The sequence below is a fragment of the Pteropus medius genome, unplaced genomic scaffold, assembly GCF_902729225.1.
Source record: "Pteropus medius unplaced genomic scaffold, Ma_sr-lr_union100, whole genome shotgun sequence".
Taxonomy (NCBI): domain Eukaryota; kingdom Metazoa; phylum Chordata; class Mammalia; order Chiroptera; family Pteropodidae; genus Pteropus; species Pteropus medius.
In genome coordinates, this window is record NW_024340696.1 from 27,786,289 (window position 1) to 27,803,181 (window position 16,893).

General features: G+C 34.5%; 1 protein-coding gene and 1 pseudogene across 7 annotated transcripts in view; one reads left to right on the forward strand and one right to left on the reverse strand.

The window, feature by feature from the left end:
- The window catches only part of AK9 (adenylate kinase 9), a 100,834-nt gene that overhangs the window by 19,729 nt on the left and 64,212 nt on the right, over positions 1–16,893 (reverse strand). For all 7 annotated transcript variants that reach the window (XM_039870231.1, XM_039870223.1, XM_039870215.1 and 4 more), the window contains 5 exons: positions 15,988–16,200; positions 14,218–14,478; positions 13,106–13,230; positions 10,064–10,283; positions 5,037–5,102 (listed from right to left, as the gene is read on the reverse strand). In XM_039870231.1, coding sequence (XP_039726165.1) covers positions 5,037–5,102; positions 10,064–10,283; positions 13,106–13,230; positions 14,218–14,478; positions 15,988–16,200 — 885 coding nt within the window. The remainder of the gene's footprint in view (positions 1–5,036; positions 5,103–10,063; positions 10,284–13,105; positions 13,231–14,217; positions 14,479–15,987; positions 16,201–16,893) is intronic.
- Positions 10,362–10,480, forward strand: LOC120610639 (uncharacterized; annotated as a pseudogene).

Consider the following 16,893-nt stretch of genomic DNA (forward strand, 5'->3'; position numbering starts at 1 on the left):
TCATTTAGCCTCTAATAATAACCATAACCATAAACCACACACTTTCTCTCTCTTGCTTACTCGAAGGGCTCTAGAAGAGTGAAGAGAGGCAGATTTTGAAAATTTGGAGAAAGCAATTGGCTTAGGGTGAGTTCTCTGATTTTTTGCATTTGTTCAGAGGGCAGCTTCCATTAGTATGGTGGTGGCAAAGAGTGACTAAACTTCCGGTAGAAAGCTTGCTGTCTTTCCAGCTGGAGCAACCAGGGGAAGGAGCCACAAGCAGGGTACTAGAGAGTGAGAGTAAACTCCAGCGTTGAGAGAGCCAGAGAAAGAAACACCAAATTCCATTTGTAAAGATTGCCTGAATCTCTGTCTACTCTCTGAACCATGTATATACGTACTGTTTGAGAACAGTATAAGCTGAACTGCCACCCATTGCAGGCATGATGGAGTTTGCAGGTTTAGTCTTATCAAGTTAATTACCTGCTAACACAAAAACATCAGCCCTCTCGGGAGGCATGTAACAGAATCCAGAATCTTCACAACATAATATTAATAATTCTGGGATATAATCCAAAAGTAGGATCATGAGATGTGATCCACTCTCATAAAGAAAGATAATTATCAAATTCCCAATCCATCTGTTAGAGTTACCAAACAAAAACTTTAAAGCAGTTATTACCATTGTGATTAATGAGGAAAAGTAAAATGCACTTATAATAAAAGATAGGAAATTCCAGGAGGAAATAAAAAATATTTAAAACAAACAAACAAACAAAAGTTTTAGAACTAAAATTTATAATATTTGAAATAAATATTGGGTGGGCTTAATGGTAGAATGGAGATGACAGAGGGAAAAATCTGAATTTGAAGGCAGATCAATAGAAACTATCCAACTTAAAGAGAAAAAATAGAAAAAATTGAAAAACCTCCAGAGACACAGAGACATGTAGAATAATAGTGAAATATTTGACCTATGTGTAATTGGTTTTTGGAAGAAGACAGAGCAAATGAGTCAGAAAAAATATCTGAAGAAATTACGTTCAAGGTTTTCCCAAATTTAATGAAAGACATAAATTTACTGATTAAAGAAGCTTCGTGAAACAAACTAGAGAAATATGAAGAAAATAACACGTAAAATTGAAAAGCAAAAATACAGGGAAAAAATCTTTAAAGGAGCCAGAGAAAAACAATATAGGAAAGCAATTCAGGTAACTACATACTTCCTATACCTCTGAATCCCATCATACCAGAGGAATGAATGAAGAACACCAGAAATAGTCAATATTTGGATAAATATAAAAGAGGATTTACTTTTCTCTTAATGTATTTAAAATACATGTGACTCTTTAAAACAAAAACTATAATTTTTTTTCTTGTGGAGTTTATAATGTATTTGGTTGTAAAATACATGACAACTAGAACATAAAGGATGCTGGCAGAGTGGGGGTGAGGGTAAATGGACTTAAACAGTCACGATGTTTCTATAATATTACGTGGAATAATAACTGACTCTAAGTAGAGTTTGAAAAGCTAAGGATGTATGTGTAATTTGAGAGCAACCACTAAAAAATAATGCATGGAAGTATATCTAAAAAGCCAAGGGATAATTAAAATGGATTTCTAAAATATATTGAAATCATCATAAAGAAGGCTAGAGAGGGGAATGAGAAAAGACAAACAGAAAGCAAATAAAATTCATGGTCTCAAGAGAATTAGGACTAGATTTGGGGTAAGCTGTCATAACTCTCAGTAGGGGGAGGCAGGGAGAAGGCTACATCTAGATGGAACATTATGCCAGGAGAGTGGTGGATATTATAGTCAGAATGCTTACAATTAGGGAGGAAATGAGAGAAAAATAAATGAAGAAATGGAAGAAGAAGCAAAAGACCTATCAGCGTTTCGAGGCTCTTCCCAATGAAAGACACACGAATTCAGACACTAGATTCCTATCTTACACTGGGGAGGCGAGGTTGCCTTCTATTTCTGGATTTTGAGACACTAATTCTGAATTATTTGATTTTCAATGCCTTGAAACTCAATTCTCAACCTGTATACCCCATGTACACTTTCGCTTGCTGTTTCATCCCAAAGTGTCCTTTGCACCTATATCTTTGGGCCTATTCACAACTCCTTTTTCCCTAGAAACTCTTGGGGAGGGTCTTGGCCTGGTACTTGGTCCTGAACCTTGTTTTGACCTCACTAGGACCCTGACTTTGGCTTCCCTGTAGGACTTAGGGTACGTATTTCTATAAACTATTCACTCAGGCAGTCTCTCACAGTTCTGCTTACTTGCTGCCCTGGCTCCTTTGTCCTGACTCTTTCTGGCTTTCTCCTCCTCGTGGGTACTCTACATTTAATAGAAGGGACACAAGCACCAGAAAAGGAGACAGTGGTTAGGAAGAAGGCCAAGATTTTGGAGCAAGGAGTAAGAGTAGAAGCAAGGCCTCTGAGGAGGATGAAGATATGCAATGTAAATCTCAGTATGAAGGGGGTTGGCTTACAGAATATTCTTCAGTCACATTTGGAGACTAAAGTTCCACACGATGGCAACATTTTCCTATGAAATTAATGTGAGTAGTCACCCTGATACCTTGAAGTGATTTCTAATGTTAAAATGTCTTATTTGCTGCTAAAAAGTCAGACAGCAAAGGCAAAGGTGAGAACACAAACCTGGGAAGGGGTTTACCTGAATATGCTTCCCCAATTAGCTATAAAAAGGTGAGTCATGGAGCTGCATTACTCTGTACAAAGAGGCAAATGAAAGTCTGTTCATGAAAGCAAGCTCCAGGGTCTATTCTGTCAGAGTAGGTTTGATTCAGGGTGTAGCATTAACTGATTATAATAATCACACTATGTGATCCTTGAGATACTACATTTGGTTTAATCTTTCTTTGTCTGGGGCAGTAGCAGAATATATCTTACAAAATTCCCATCAAAGGAGTTGAAAAAATAATCAGTACACAGTTTTAAACTTTGATTTGCAAAAAATCTCAGGAATTATCTTCCAAAAGTCAATTTGTATAAATGAATTGTGTAGGATATATAACCAAATTTATAAAAGGTTAAGTCTTAGGAGAGCTAACTTATAAAAATCTACTTAATTTATAAGATAGAATATTGAATCTTTAAATGAAAAATAAAAAAGCCCCCATTCTAATGTTAACAAATGGCAAAGTTATAAATTATGAACATTTAAAATTTATCCTAAAAACTAATTATCTTAAGAAAAAGAAGATTTAACTAAACATTAGTAAAGAAGGGAAATAAAAGTATTATTAACTAAGGAAAGTAGTTTTTTTTTGTTGTTTTTTTTTTTGCCTACAGCACCCGGTCTTCTAAGTACGAACCAGGCCTGACCCTGCTTAGCTTCCGAGATCAGACGAGATCGGGCGTGTTCAGGGTGGCATGGCTGTAGATGAAAGCAGATATTTTAAATTTTTCCTATTTTACAATGAAAAAAACCTCACAAAGGTTAAGTAACTTGCTTAATGTTATACAACAGCAGCAGAACAACTCTAAGTTGAGTGCCTACTATGTATCAGCACTGTTAGGCACTGGGTAGCCATCTATGAGCAAGAACTTGAGAGATTATATCAGTTTAGGTCAACTTGACCTCAAAGTTTGGACTCCTTTGGTAATATGTTCCTGAGACATCTGAGGTGATCCTTAAGGGGACCACTAGGGATTCCCAAGGGCTAAAGGTAGTTAACTATAGTTGATCCCACGTTAGGATGTCTTTCTCTTTTATTCTAAACATTAGCATGACTTCTTGAAGAGAGTAGAATTGCAGAACATGTTTGTTCAGGGAATGAGCATTAACATGAGGTCGGAGACTTCTGTCAATTTTTCTCATGGCTGATTCTCCAGTGTCTGAGACAGTGTCAGGCATGTGTAGTAAGTGGTCAATTATGGTTTGCTGATGGGCTCACTGACTGACTGACTGACTGAATGAAGATCAAGGCAAATAGCAAAGAGGAGGGTGGTTGTTCCTTAGATGGTGCCATAACTTTCTCAGTCTAATGGTTTTAGATCAACTTTTGGTAGTAAATACTCTGGACAAAAAAAAAAAAAAAAAAAAAGGTTCCGGTCTCTCTTTTGCAATATTTTGACCCATAGTTACAGTTGCATTGTATCAGGAGTCTTCTATACATAAATCCAGCATATCCACACCATGGGGTACATGGTCGCATGTGTAGAGAGCCCGATTTTCTGTTATTCCTCTTTTCTCCTTCCCCTTGTTGGGTGGAACATTTTTATACAGATGGAAAACAGATAACAGAAGAGTCAGCCTTGAAAAGATGTTACAAGGGTACCTTAAACTAGAAGGAAATGGAAGAAGGCAGAGACTACCTTATCGTTTGTTTTGGTTACAAGGGTTACTTGTAAACTGTATAAATATGAGCCTCAGGTCCTTTATAGAACTAGCTGTTCTAGTGACACCTCCTCTTTAACTTCTGCAACCCTGAGTAAGCTTGGCTGCAGCATTTGGGTTAGCTAGGTCATCCCCCTAAACAAAACAAAATCCATGATCTTCAAGGTTTATCTTTTTAAAAGAATCAGCAGATGGGATGAGCTGTACTGAGCATCCTGCACAGTATATGACTGTGAGGGTTCACAGGCTCTTCCCCATTCCATTCTTTATCTTGAAATAATCTATATTTTAGTTCAGCACAGCTTCACAGGCTCTCTGTCTAAACCTCAATCCCAAGCTCCTAGGCTATCTTTCTGTGGCATGGGCTGGAAGTGTGTAAAGCAAAAATAACAATCCAAAATAAGCATAGTTTAATATAGTATTATATTTTGTATTATATTATTTAAATGTCTTTAGTGTTTTTTTCCTTTAAAAATGTTCATTTTTCTCAGTACTAAAATAATAAAGGTCATTTTAAACAGTTATGGAATAACAAAAAGTATAAAGGCAATAAAAATTATATGTAATCTCACTACTTGTATATAAACTTTATATTTCCTTCAGACTTTTTCTATGTATCTTTTTATATTAAACTGTATACACACACATAATGGTGTACTTTAAAAAAATCATATTTACTTACCTCCCCTTTCTTTTTTTTCTCTTTCTCTGCTATAAGTTCAGCCCTTCTTTTAGAAATCATATCATCCTATTTAAGAAAGAGACATTTAAAATTTTCAATGGTTAATGGTGAAATTACTTCCTATGTGTTAATATAATATATATTTTCCCCCAAATTTTATATATATTATATATATTTATAAAAAAATATAAAATATATATTTATAAAAAATATATAAAAATATATATTTATAAAAAATATATAAAAATATATACTTATAAAATATATAATATATATTTATAAAATATATATATAAAATATATATATATAATATATATATATTCCCCAAAGTGGGAATAACATTCGGGTGGAAGGATGGTGAGCTTTCCAAAAAGGTATGTGATTATGTTACTACATCCTTGTACCTCCAGATCTCTTGATCAGCCATTTCCCTTCAGAGAGATAAACAGCACTTGGAGCCAGTCACTCTTCCACAAACTTTAGAATTCCTATTCAAATTTATTACTTATTTGCTTTTGGTAAAGAGGTAGATTTTGTATATGGAGGAATAGGGAAAAACTTGGAGGCAACCTGTTGAAAATGTTTAATTACCTTTTATCAAACTATTAAAATAAAAGAGCCTAATAAAATGAAACGATACACACACAAGTGAGGAAAGCATATATGCTCTGGATACATCTACAGGCATGGTGTATGGGTGGTCCTCCAGGTTTTCTAGGGGCCTCTAAATCTAATGGGATCCTTTGATATGTCCCCAAGGTTCACATGAAAACTGATCAGCCCCACTTCAGTTTTGGGGCTCACTGGCTCAGGACTCTCCAAATTGGAGTCCCTTTAAATCCTGAGAGATTAGAATGATGCCTGAAGACATGTTCTGGGGACTCAGGTCTAGGCCAACAGGACCCTGCTGCTTTTATCTGGCTGTTAGTGAGTATATATTTTAGAGAATTCGTTTTTGTTGACACTCAAGAAATATGTGTAGATAAAATTATAAAACTGAATGGAATCAAATTCATTTAGTTTTTGAGCCCCTAGAGAGGTTCTGTATCTCTTTAGAGGGTGAGAGGTCACAAAAACTCTTATTATTAATTTTTTTAAAAAAATCAGAGCTTTATCATAGGTGCTTTAACTATAGAGTTGTGGGAACAGTCTCCTTTGTGTTTTCATAACATACACAGAGACAACTGTATATACCACGAGGAATTGCAAAGTGCATACAATAACACATATACATATTTTGAGTCTAGTTTTCCTCTGATCCTTTCACTCAAGTAAGTTGTGGTCAGTGAAATTTAACTAATTGTATGTCTGTCAGATGCCATCACTGTTCTGAGCACTGCAATATATATATTCTTTCATTTTCTGCTCAAACAGTATCTTCAAGGCTGACCGTATTATGCTACTATATAGGTGAGTTAACAAAGTCAGAGTGTTTAACTCATGTAATGTTACATGGCTAGTGGAGGACTGTATAAGAAACTTCCAGATAAGGGAATGGACAAGCATATGGTACGTTAGGTGCTGCAGAGGTGGGTTTGCATTTGTTCCAACAAAGTCATAAAGAGGGTGTGGAACAGAATTCGGATGCTTTTAGTGCCAGACTAAGGAGTTTGGACCTTAAAAGGGGGGGCTTGATCAAAACAGCATGTTAGGAATATCAGTCTGGAGTGGCCAGAAGGATGGCCTGGAGGGTCCAGAGATGAAGCCAAGAAGGATGATTAGGGGGTCACTGCAGGAGTGCTGGGAGCGATCTGAGTAGGATCTGAACCAGGGCGGAGTTGTGGATGTGAAACGGAAGGAGTGAATAAGGTTACGTGCTAGCTCCTGAAACCTGTTCTTTCCTTTTCCAAATCCCTAAAATTCTCAGGGCATGTGATGTCTAGAATGGAGCTTTATTGCCTTAGAGCTGCTCTGTCCAATGTGGTAGCTACTAGCCATATTGTGGCTATTTATATTAAAATTAAATAAAATTAAATAAAATTTAATATTTGAGTTCTCTGCCTCATTAACCCCATTTCACTAACCTCAATAGCCACATATGTGGCTAGCAGCTACTCTACTGGACAATGAAGATACACAACATTTTTGTCATTACGGAGTTCTATGAGCTGGTCTAGAGGGGCCCAGTCCCACAGTGAGGTAACATGCAAATGTGCTTTGGTATTCCTTTTTCTTTCTTTCCTTTCCATTGCCATGCTCACAGAGCCTCTTGCCTGGCAGACACTTTGGTTCATCTTCAGAAAGATCAGGCAGCAGAAAAAGGAAGAATGTCATCAAGAACAATGTGAAGCTGGTTATATGTCCAAATCTCTTCCCTTACTTCCATAGTTCTTGGATGGCTGAGAGCTTAGCTTGCCTTCATTTTGGCTGAAAATTGATACACTTTTACCAACCTCTCTCTATTCCCCGCCGCAACTCCCAGGGCCTGACAACCACTTTTCTACTCTGTTTCCATGAGTTTGACTTTGTATTTAGATTCCACGTGTAGGATAATGCCATGTAGTAGTTGTCTTCTTCTGATTTATTTCACTTAGCATAATGCCCATTAAGTTCCATCCATGTTGTTGCAAACGGCAGGATTTCCTTCCTTCTCCCCTTTCTCACAGTTGAATAATATTCCGTTTTATATGTAAACATGACAACTTTTTATATCCATTCATTCATCCACTGACAGATACTTAGGGTGTTTCCGTATTTTAGCTATTGTTAATGATGCTGTGATGAATGCAGGAGTGCAGACATCTCTTCAATATCCTGTTTTCATTTCCTTTGGCTATACACCCAGAAGAGGCATTAGTGAATCATATGATAGTTCTATTTTAAAATTTTTTTGAGGAACCTCCATACTATTTTCCACAGTGGCTACACCAATTTACATTCCCATCAATAGTGCAAAGGGTTCCCTTTTCACCAAGGTCTAGCCATCTCTTGTTATCGCTTGTCTTTCATCGAAAGTTATTCTAACAACTGTGAGGTGATATCTCATTGTGGTTTTAATTTGGTTTAATTATCATCCTTGATGATAGTGATGTTGAGCACCTTTTCATGTACCTATTGGCCATTTATATTTCTTCTTTGGAAAACATGTTTATTCAGTTCATCTACCCATTTTTAATTGGATTTTTTTAATATATTGAGTTGTATGAGTTCTTCGTATATTTTGGATTTTAACCCCTTAATCAGATATTTAATTTGAAAATATTTTCTTCCATTTGGTAGATTGCTTTTTCATTTCATTGATGTTTTCCTTTTCTGTGCAGAAGCTTTTTTGTTTGATGTAGTCCCCACTTGTTGATTTTTGCTTTTGGTGTCAAATCCAAAAAAATGAAAAAAAATAAAAAATAATTGCCAAGATCAATGTCAGGGAGCTTACTTCCTATGTTTTCTTCTAGAATTTTTATGGTTTTGGTTCTTATGTTCAAGTCTTTAATCCATTTTGGGTTGTTTTCGTGTATTGTATAAGTTAGGGATCCAGTTTCATTCTTTTGCATGAACATCTTTTCAATGTCATGTAAATGTGGCTGCCCAATTTTCCCAACACTAGTTATTGAAGAAACTGTCCTTTCCCCATTACATATTCTTGGCTCTTTTGTTGTAAATTAACTGACAATATATGTGTGGGGTTATTTCTGGGCTCTCTATTCTGTTCCATTGATTTATGTGTCTAGTCTGCTCTTGAACTCCTCTATTGAATTTTTCAGTTCAGTTATTGTACTCTTCAACTCTGTGGTTTCTGTTTGGTACTTTCTTATATTTTCTCTGTTTAAATTCTGACTTTGTTCATGCACTGTTCTCCTGACCTTGTGAGCATGTTATGACCATTATTTGAACTCCTTATCAGGTAAATCACTTATCTCCATTTCAATAAGGTCTGTTTCTGGAGTTTTATCTTATTCTTTTGTTTAAAACAATTTTTTTTTGTTTGTTTCTTCATTTTCTTTGACTCTCTGTGTTGGTTTCTGTACATTAGATAAGACAGACACCTCTCCCAGTCATAAGACAGTGGCCTTGTATAGATCAGCTTGGCCCGAGTTCTTGGCTGTCTCTCAAATCTTTGTAATTGTCCAAGCTATCTTCTTTGTTCTTTGAGGCCCCTAGTAGCTGAGGTGTGCTATGATCCCTCAGGGTCCCAAAGGGGGGAATGCAGTCAGCACAGGCTGATGAGAAGCTGGATCTTCAGGCAGCAGCTGTTTTGATATGGGTGATATAGGTATTTTCTTGTTTGCCCAATGTGTAGGAGTAAAAGGTACCAACTCACTCAGCTAGTTTCTGGGTTTCCTTCAGAGAGAATTGCTTTGTGTGTAGCTGTAGATTCAGTGTATCCATGGGACAAGGTGAGTTCAGGAGGCTCATATGTCTCCATCTTGGGCCAGAACCCAGGAAGACGTTCTGTCTGCATATTCACCATATTTAGTTCATCCATTCATCAGCTAATGGGCATTGGATTGTTTCTACTTTTTGTCTATTATGAATAACATTGTTATGAACATTCATATACAAGTTTTTTTGTGGACACATTTTCAATTCTGTTAGATAGATTCCTGACAGTAGAACTGTTGGGTTCCCTATGACGCTTTTGAACATTTTATGGAATATTCATATTACAGTTTTAGAAAAAATGTTCTAAACTAATATCTAAATCTGTTTCACTAATAGCCCTATGTGGCCTTCATGGATGGTGTCATAATTCCAGTAGCTACTAAAAAAGTCACTGAAATTTTTAATTCTTTGTGTTTCAAGGCCCGTTCAACCTGCTGCCTCTTCCACTATGCTCTTGTGTCTGGTCTTTGGTGCTACCATTACCTTTATTATTTGCCTTGGAGAGAGAAGAATTGACATGTTGATAATCACATACACCTCAAATAATTCTTAACTCTTTAATTACAAACACTCTTAATATTTGTAGAAAAGTGTTTTTATATTGACTATGGTATTAAAATCAGAAAATACATTTTTGTAAAGATTGCTTTATAAGTTGAATATATGCTGAACAAATTTACTCTCATACTTATTTACTGGATACATACCTTGATTTTTGCTTTCATTTCTTTAATGAGTTTTTTCCTTTCAAACTTCTTCTTTTGTTTCAGTTTCCACTTTTCAATTTGGGGAGGCAGGAGACGATCAGAAACATCTTGATCATCAACTTGTATAAAAACAGCAGCATCTGGGAAAAATCCATGTTCCCCCAGAAACTGGACCTCTTCGGGATACCGTGGGAAACCATCTAATATAAAACCTGTGGAACTTGGTGGAAATTACATAATTTACTTTATTTGCTTAAAATATTACATTATGAATATTGATTTAAAAATGAAAAGGTAAGTCTACAGTCATGCCACCCTGAACAAGCCCAATCCCATCTGATCTTGGAAGCTAAGCAGGGTTGGGCCTGGTTAGTACTTGGATGGGAGACCACCTAAGAAGACAAGGTACTGTTGGCGTAAAAAATAAAAAACAAGGAATTGTAAGCTGACAAGTTCCTTGCAATCTGTGAGGTCAACTAAGGGTTGCCTTGGCTAAAATAAAATAAAATAAAATAAAATAAAATAAAATAAAATAAAATAAAATAAAATAAAATAAAATAAAAAATGAAAAAGTATTGGTAAATCTCAACTTTATAAAAGATGTGCAATGAATAATTTTAAAAGTTTACTATAGTATCTTTTATTTCATTTAATATTTCTACGTGCATAAACATGATGTGTCTTCTCTCAAATGTATTGAATTAAATTAAAATTATAATACTTTATACTTATATTTGTAGTATAGGTAAGTTTTCTTTAATTGTAAATAGTCTTAATGATGAAAAATTAAGAGAAAATAAGTTCTCTGCCTGGGAGGAATGCCCAGCTTAATGAAAGTGTTACTCTCTATATAAAGGTGAGTTTGGTCAGCCCTCCTTCAGTAGGAATCCAACTTTTAGCAGTTTTTCTTTTATTGATACTTCCTTTCATGAAACAATTCATACCCACTTCCCCGGGTGTCCTTATAAATAATGACAATTATTAGTGGATGTATTCTGGCTCATATGTATAAGATGATTCTATTCAAATACGACGATCAAACTTGTTCAGGTGATGAAACTTTAAGAATCATGAAAATAACCAGAATGTTAACACGTTCTCATTATGGAGTACCTATAAAATGATCAGGCTTTGAGAACTTGGCTTTCCTTGGTTGAGAAAGTCAACATTGGTTCCTTTTGAATGAGAGTTTATCCGGTTTATATGAAATTTGATTTGTTTACATATTTATATTTAAACGTATGTTTTCTTCTTAATATGAACCAGACTTTCATGAACATTTGACAGTTTTGGCCTTGATTGGCATTTAAAAATGTTTTTTATCTTGTTAAATGGGCAAATGTCCATACATTAACCATACAATATGTATCCTTTTCTTCAGAGATATTTTCAACATGGTCTTTTCTGTGAGGAACAATTTCATTCCTACTGTTCCAGCTGTCACTTCTTTGTTAATGACTTCTAAATTTTTACCTCTACATCCAACTTCTGTTCTGAGCTTCGACTCAGAATTCTCAAAAAGCTGCTTAGTTTCTCCATGTGAGCGCCCTTCAGGAATTATATATGCATCACACTGTCAAAAACCATACTCACTGTTATCCTCCCACACTGCTCTTCATTCTAACTCACTAGTATTCAAGTGGTAGACTTCAGAGATGTTTGGACTATTCCCTCAATTCCCTTTTTGTTCTCAAATATAATAGCTAAGTCCTGGCATGCTCTCTTCTGTACCCACATTTCCATTTCTAACATTACATTTTACTTCAGGCCCATATCATATCTTTCCAGGACTAGTGCAAAAACCTTTTAAAAAATGTGTTGAGTTTTTTGATTATAAAAACAACAAATATCACTATAAAAAAGGTGGAAAATACAGAAAAGCATGAATTGCCTATAATCTCATATTCCAGAGGTTATTGACATTTCGTTTTGTTTCTTTCCAGTTTGTTCTTCATGTATTCATCTATCATATTATAAATGACTTTGTATCTTCCTTTCTAACTTAACATTATATGATAACATTTCTTATGCTATTACAAATTCTTCATTATAATACATTATAATGGTTGCATAATATTCAGCTATTTTATTTAGGCTTTTACTGTCACTTTTTACTTTCAATTTTTCGACTCATATGCTTTTTTTTTTTTTAAAGTATGGTGTGATGTCAAGAGTTAAACTGATAAAGAACTGATCACTGTTGTTGCAGGCAACCTACTTACATTTACTATGACTATTGATTTAATTTAGGGAATAGGAAATTAAAGTTGATGACTAATAATCCCACTCATTTGGATCAGAGACTAAGTGAAAGAGTGTCCAGAGGAGCACTGGGACTGGCCAATTACTTTAATTCTCTATGATATAGTTTCCTTATCTCCAAAATGAGATAACAAAAGTTTCTACCCCATAGGGTAGTAGTAAAGATTGAGTAAATTAATATGAATAAAATATAGAACAGTACTTGGCACATATTAAGTTCTATATAAGAGTTTGCTATTAGTACTATAAATATCATTTCACTTTCTTCTGGTGGATACCAAGCCAAGAGATTTTGATTAGAAAAACAAAGTCAAGTTTCAAACTCTGGTGATCTGGAGATTCTTACATTAGTCCTGTCTGGGGTCAGTTTTGGTTCTAGCTTTTGATAAATGGGTAGCTATTAAGTAGTCTTAACTGTAATTATTAAAAGTTGACAATGAAAAGAGTCCAGCCCGGCATTAGTGTGCAGAGGTTTAGAACATGGGTTGTCAACTGAAACTACACATTAGAATCACCTTGAAAGCTCTTGAAAATACCGATGACTGGGTCCCAACCTCACACTCCTACAAAGATTTGATTCATTTTTTTTTGGTTAGGAGTCCCTGGCATCAGTATTTTAAAATAATAATTCCCCAGATGTTTTTAATGTATAGAATCACTGGTTTATATTTTTAAAAAATGGAGAAAATTCTTAAATTTATGTTGGATTACATTTTTAACTTTTGAGAATATAGCAAAAAAAAAGTCAATAAATGTAAAATTCTATATAAATTAAGATACCGTATTGGTTCCTTAAACCACCACTCAGAAAGAATTGCTTCAAGAATTTCTGGAGGCAATGGCTCGTTTTCCATTATATTTAATCTGATTGCTTCTTCTTCTTCTGTAAATTGTACTTCTGAAGGCTAAAAACAAAAATCAGAAAACAAAACAAAACAAAATTTGAAACTCTATAGTAATAAACAATATTATATAATTGATTAAGATAAGACCCATTTTTCTCAGGTCATTTTTTTTTATACCGTTGTTTGTAAACTTTTTAAAATTTGAGTTCTTTTCTTGAAACCAATTTTTAATATGGTTTTAAATATTAAATTATATCTACTATAGCTAAGAGGAGTTACTAGTGATTAACATAACCTATTTTCATACAGGGCCTCAGGCTATCTGCCTCATCACTTTTTGCTAAAACCTTGTTCTATCCATATCACACACTTGTAAGGCTTAACTTATTTTTGTCCTCTGTCTTATAATTATTCAGCCTAGATACTGATTAAAAGACAGGCTAGCCAGGCAGTCATCTGAAATACGAACTGTACCTGGGTCTATTTACAGGGGATCATTTGAGAAAAGAGTCTAGCTATATCTGAAATGGTTAAAAGTGAGTTAGAATTAAGAACTTTTTCTTTACAATCCCAGACAGAAACTACCTAAAACATACAAACTTTCCCACGAGGCATCATGAAAAATTAATATTTTGAGATCTCCATTGGCACTGGGGCAGATTTTCACGCTATGTGATTAAAATAAAAACAAACAAACAAACAAAAAAAAAACAGAGACCACATTAATAGAAAACCTTATAGTCTAGGTCAGACATATCAAGTAGCATAGTCTCAAATAAATTCTATACAACGGTTTTATCAGGGAAAGCTTTTCTGTTTTTTATTGGAGACATGTAAAACAGTAATTTATATTCTGGATGAGCAGTAAGATCTGTATTTAACATATGGGGGTATGGGGGGAATGACTTTTAAATGACTCTTACGGGTTAATTTTTTTCTCCTTCTTACAAACTTTATTATACAGAGTTTTATATTGCTTATAGTCTACTTTCTGAAAGTAATACCAGTAAACACAACTATCTGCAAAGAGAGTATTAATATTACTACCAGCTTCTTTGTAATTTCTTTCTCAATCGTGACATTAGCCTGAATTGCAAGCTCTTCAAGTTCTTGTTTTATAAGTTGTTCTTCCTCAGCATCTTCCTCAAATTCAGGTCCAATTTTCTTTTCAGTTTTGAGCATTAGTTTTTCTTGAAGAAATTCTTCAAACTGAATGTGAAAAATGCCCAATTTTTCTGCCAATTGTCTTCCACAGATAGTTTTGCCAGAGCCATGGGGGCCTAGAAGGCATATCCTTAATGGAGGAGCCTGCCATGGGGAGCGGGTAAGGAGAGATGAGGTAAGGGAAAGTGAAAGAAAGGAAATTTTGAGTAATTTGGAAAAAAAATAAAGCTAATAACTACTCCTCCTAAGATAATGGTCACTTCACAAACTCAAGGATGTTTCGACATTAGGAGATCAATGAACATGATCCATTACATCAGCGATAGTCCCAAGAGAACATCAACAATCATAAGATCATCTTGTTATCATGTGCCACATTTGATAAAATTAGTTTAGTTTTTTTTTTAAGTTTTAACTAAAATAGAATAGAAAAATCCTTTTTTTAGCATGGTAAGAAAGTCTAATGATTACTTATACTAATGCAATATGTTAAAATGATCAAGCATTTGTAAGATCTATGCAGAAATACATCAACTTTCTATGATATTGTTTAATGAAAAAAGATTACAAAATATTACATACACTAGAAAGAATATATACTCATGTGCAAGAGGATGAGAAAGTAAAAAATTAAAATACAGACTGTCTAAAGCTGGTGCGTTATGTGTGTGCTTTGTTTAAAAAATAAATAAAATATTGCAATTGTGGTAAAATACACATAACGAAAAAACTTGAAGAGATTTTAACCATTTTTAAGTGTACAATTCAGTGACATTAAGTGCATTTGCAATGTTATACAACCATCACCACTATCTCTCTCCATAACTTTTTCATCAGCTCAAACTAGAATTCTGTATCCATTAAACAACAAACTTCTCCCCTCCTCCCAGATCCTGGCAACCACTATTTTAGTTACCTTGTATAAGTCAAATCATATAGTATTTGTTCTTTTATGTCTGGCTGTAATGAATATTTTTTAAAGAAGGTAGAAAACTGTTTCAATGATGATCAACAAGTAAGGATAAAAAAACGTTCCCACAAACTTAGAAAAAGATTGGTCGTTCTATAGCTACTCAAATGAGTTTTAAAACAGTTAATTGACCAAAGACAAAGCCTCAGGAAACATTCTTTTGCAATCTTTTGAATCAGTGTCAGCCCTGGCTCTTGAGAATCAAAAAATCAGGCATGGACTTGCCCCTATAATCACGCCTCCGAGTGTGGACTAGATCAACAGCAGTCTCACCTGAGCAATCATATGTCCTCAGATGATGTCAACCTACTAAAGGGCCACCAACCCCTGAATCCCATCTTAGGGTCAATAGACCACTCCGCTCAGAGACACTAACCAGCACAGCTAGTTAAGGAATAAAATAAATACAATAAATTTATAAGCAATAAATTTAGCTGTGTCTTTTCATTTCAGCTAATGAGAGAGATACTAAGTGTTGGTTTGACACAGGCATTACTATAGAAATCAAAAGAGATAATTATTTTAGGTTATATTCCAAAAAGTTGTTCTTGAAACTTAGATATTTTCACTATATTATTATACCTGACAGGGGACTTCACTATTAAGTAAAATATGGATGTACTAAGTCCCTAAAAAAGTACGCAGGAGCAGAGAAATCATAAGGATGAGAATATGGTTTTCACCTTTAATGGTTCTGTATGAGCCACGTACTCCTGAGGATGCTCCAAAAATTTTTCTTTAGCTTCAGGACTTGAAAAGTAGTAGATCTTTTCTCGATATTTAGCTGCTTCGTCTGTGTTGCCTGGTTGTAAGATGAAGTTTTCTTTGAGAACCACGGGACAAAAGTGCTTTGTATCTCCCAGATGCCTTTTCTTCTCTTTTATTCTTTCTTCATTCTAGAAATATTATTTAACATTTGGGGAATATTTTTAAAAGTATTTTGATGCAATACTAAAGAAAGAATTTTTAAAAAATGTCTCGAATAATATTTAACCCATAACAATACACTTTTATAACAATTTGTAAAGGCCAGTTCTTCATAAAGAAAATAAAGAAATTTATATTCTTCTATTTTCATAAAGAAAATAAAGCAGCCCTCAGAATCAAGGTGTTCTCAGCCTTCTACAGACATAGTTGTAATGAAAAACCCCAGAATGTGCAGGTGCAGGGTCAGTTTCTAAAATAATACTATTCCCAAGAAGTAAAAGCTGAGTCAGAGTCACAACTTCTTACCCACTGAAATGAGATAGAAGATGCTTCAGGATTTACTTTGTTTCCTACTAAGTGGATATGTAATCAAAAAATATGGAAATATTTTATTCTATTCTACCTGAAATGTGTACTATATTTTCATTTGTGAAAAATAAAGAACCTATGTGTAAAGCTTTTAAGAATTCTTGCAATTTATTTAAAGCAGTGGAAGTACATTTAAAAAAATAATTTTCTATCATAAAATACATGCTTATTATAAAAGTATTCAAAACACATCACAATGCATAAAGAATGAAAATTTCCTCTCACCTTTTCCCTTCCAATACTACACTAACACTCTTCATGATTTGATGTGTATCTTTCCAGACCCTTTTCCC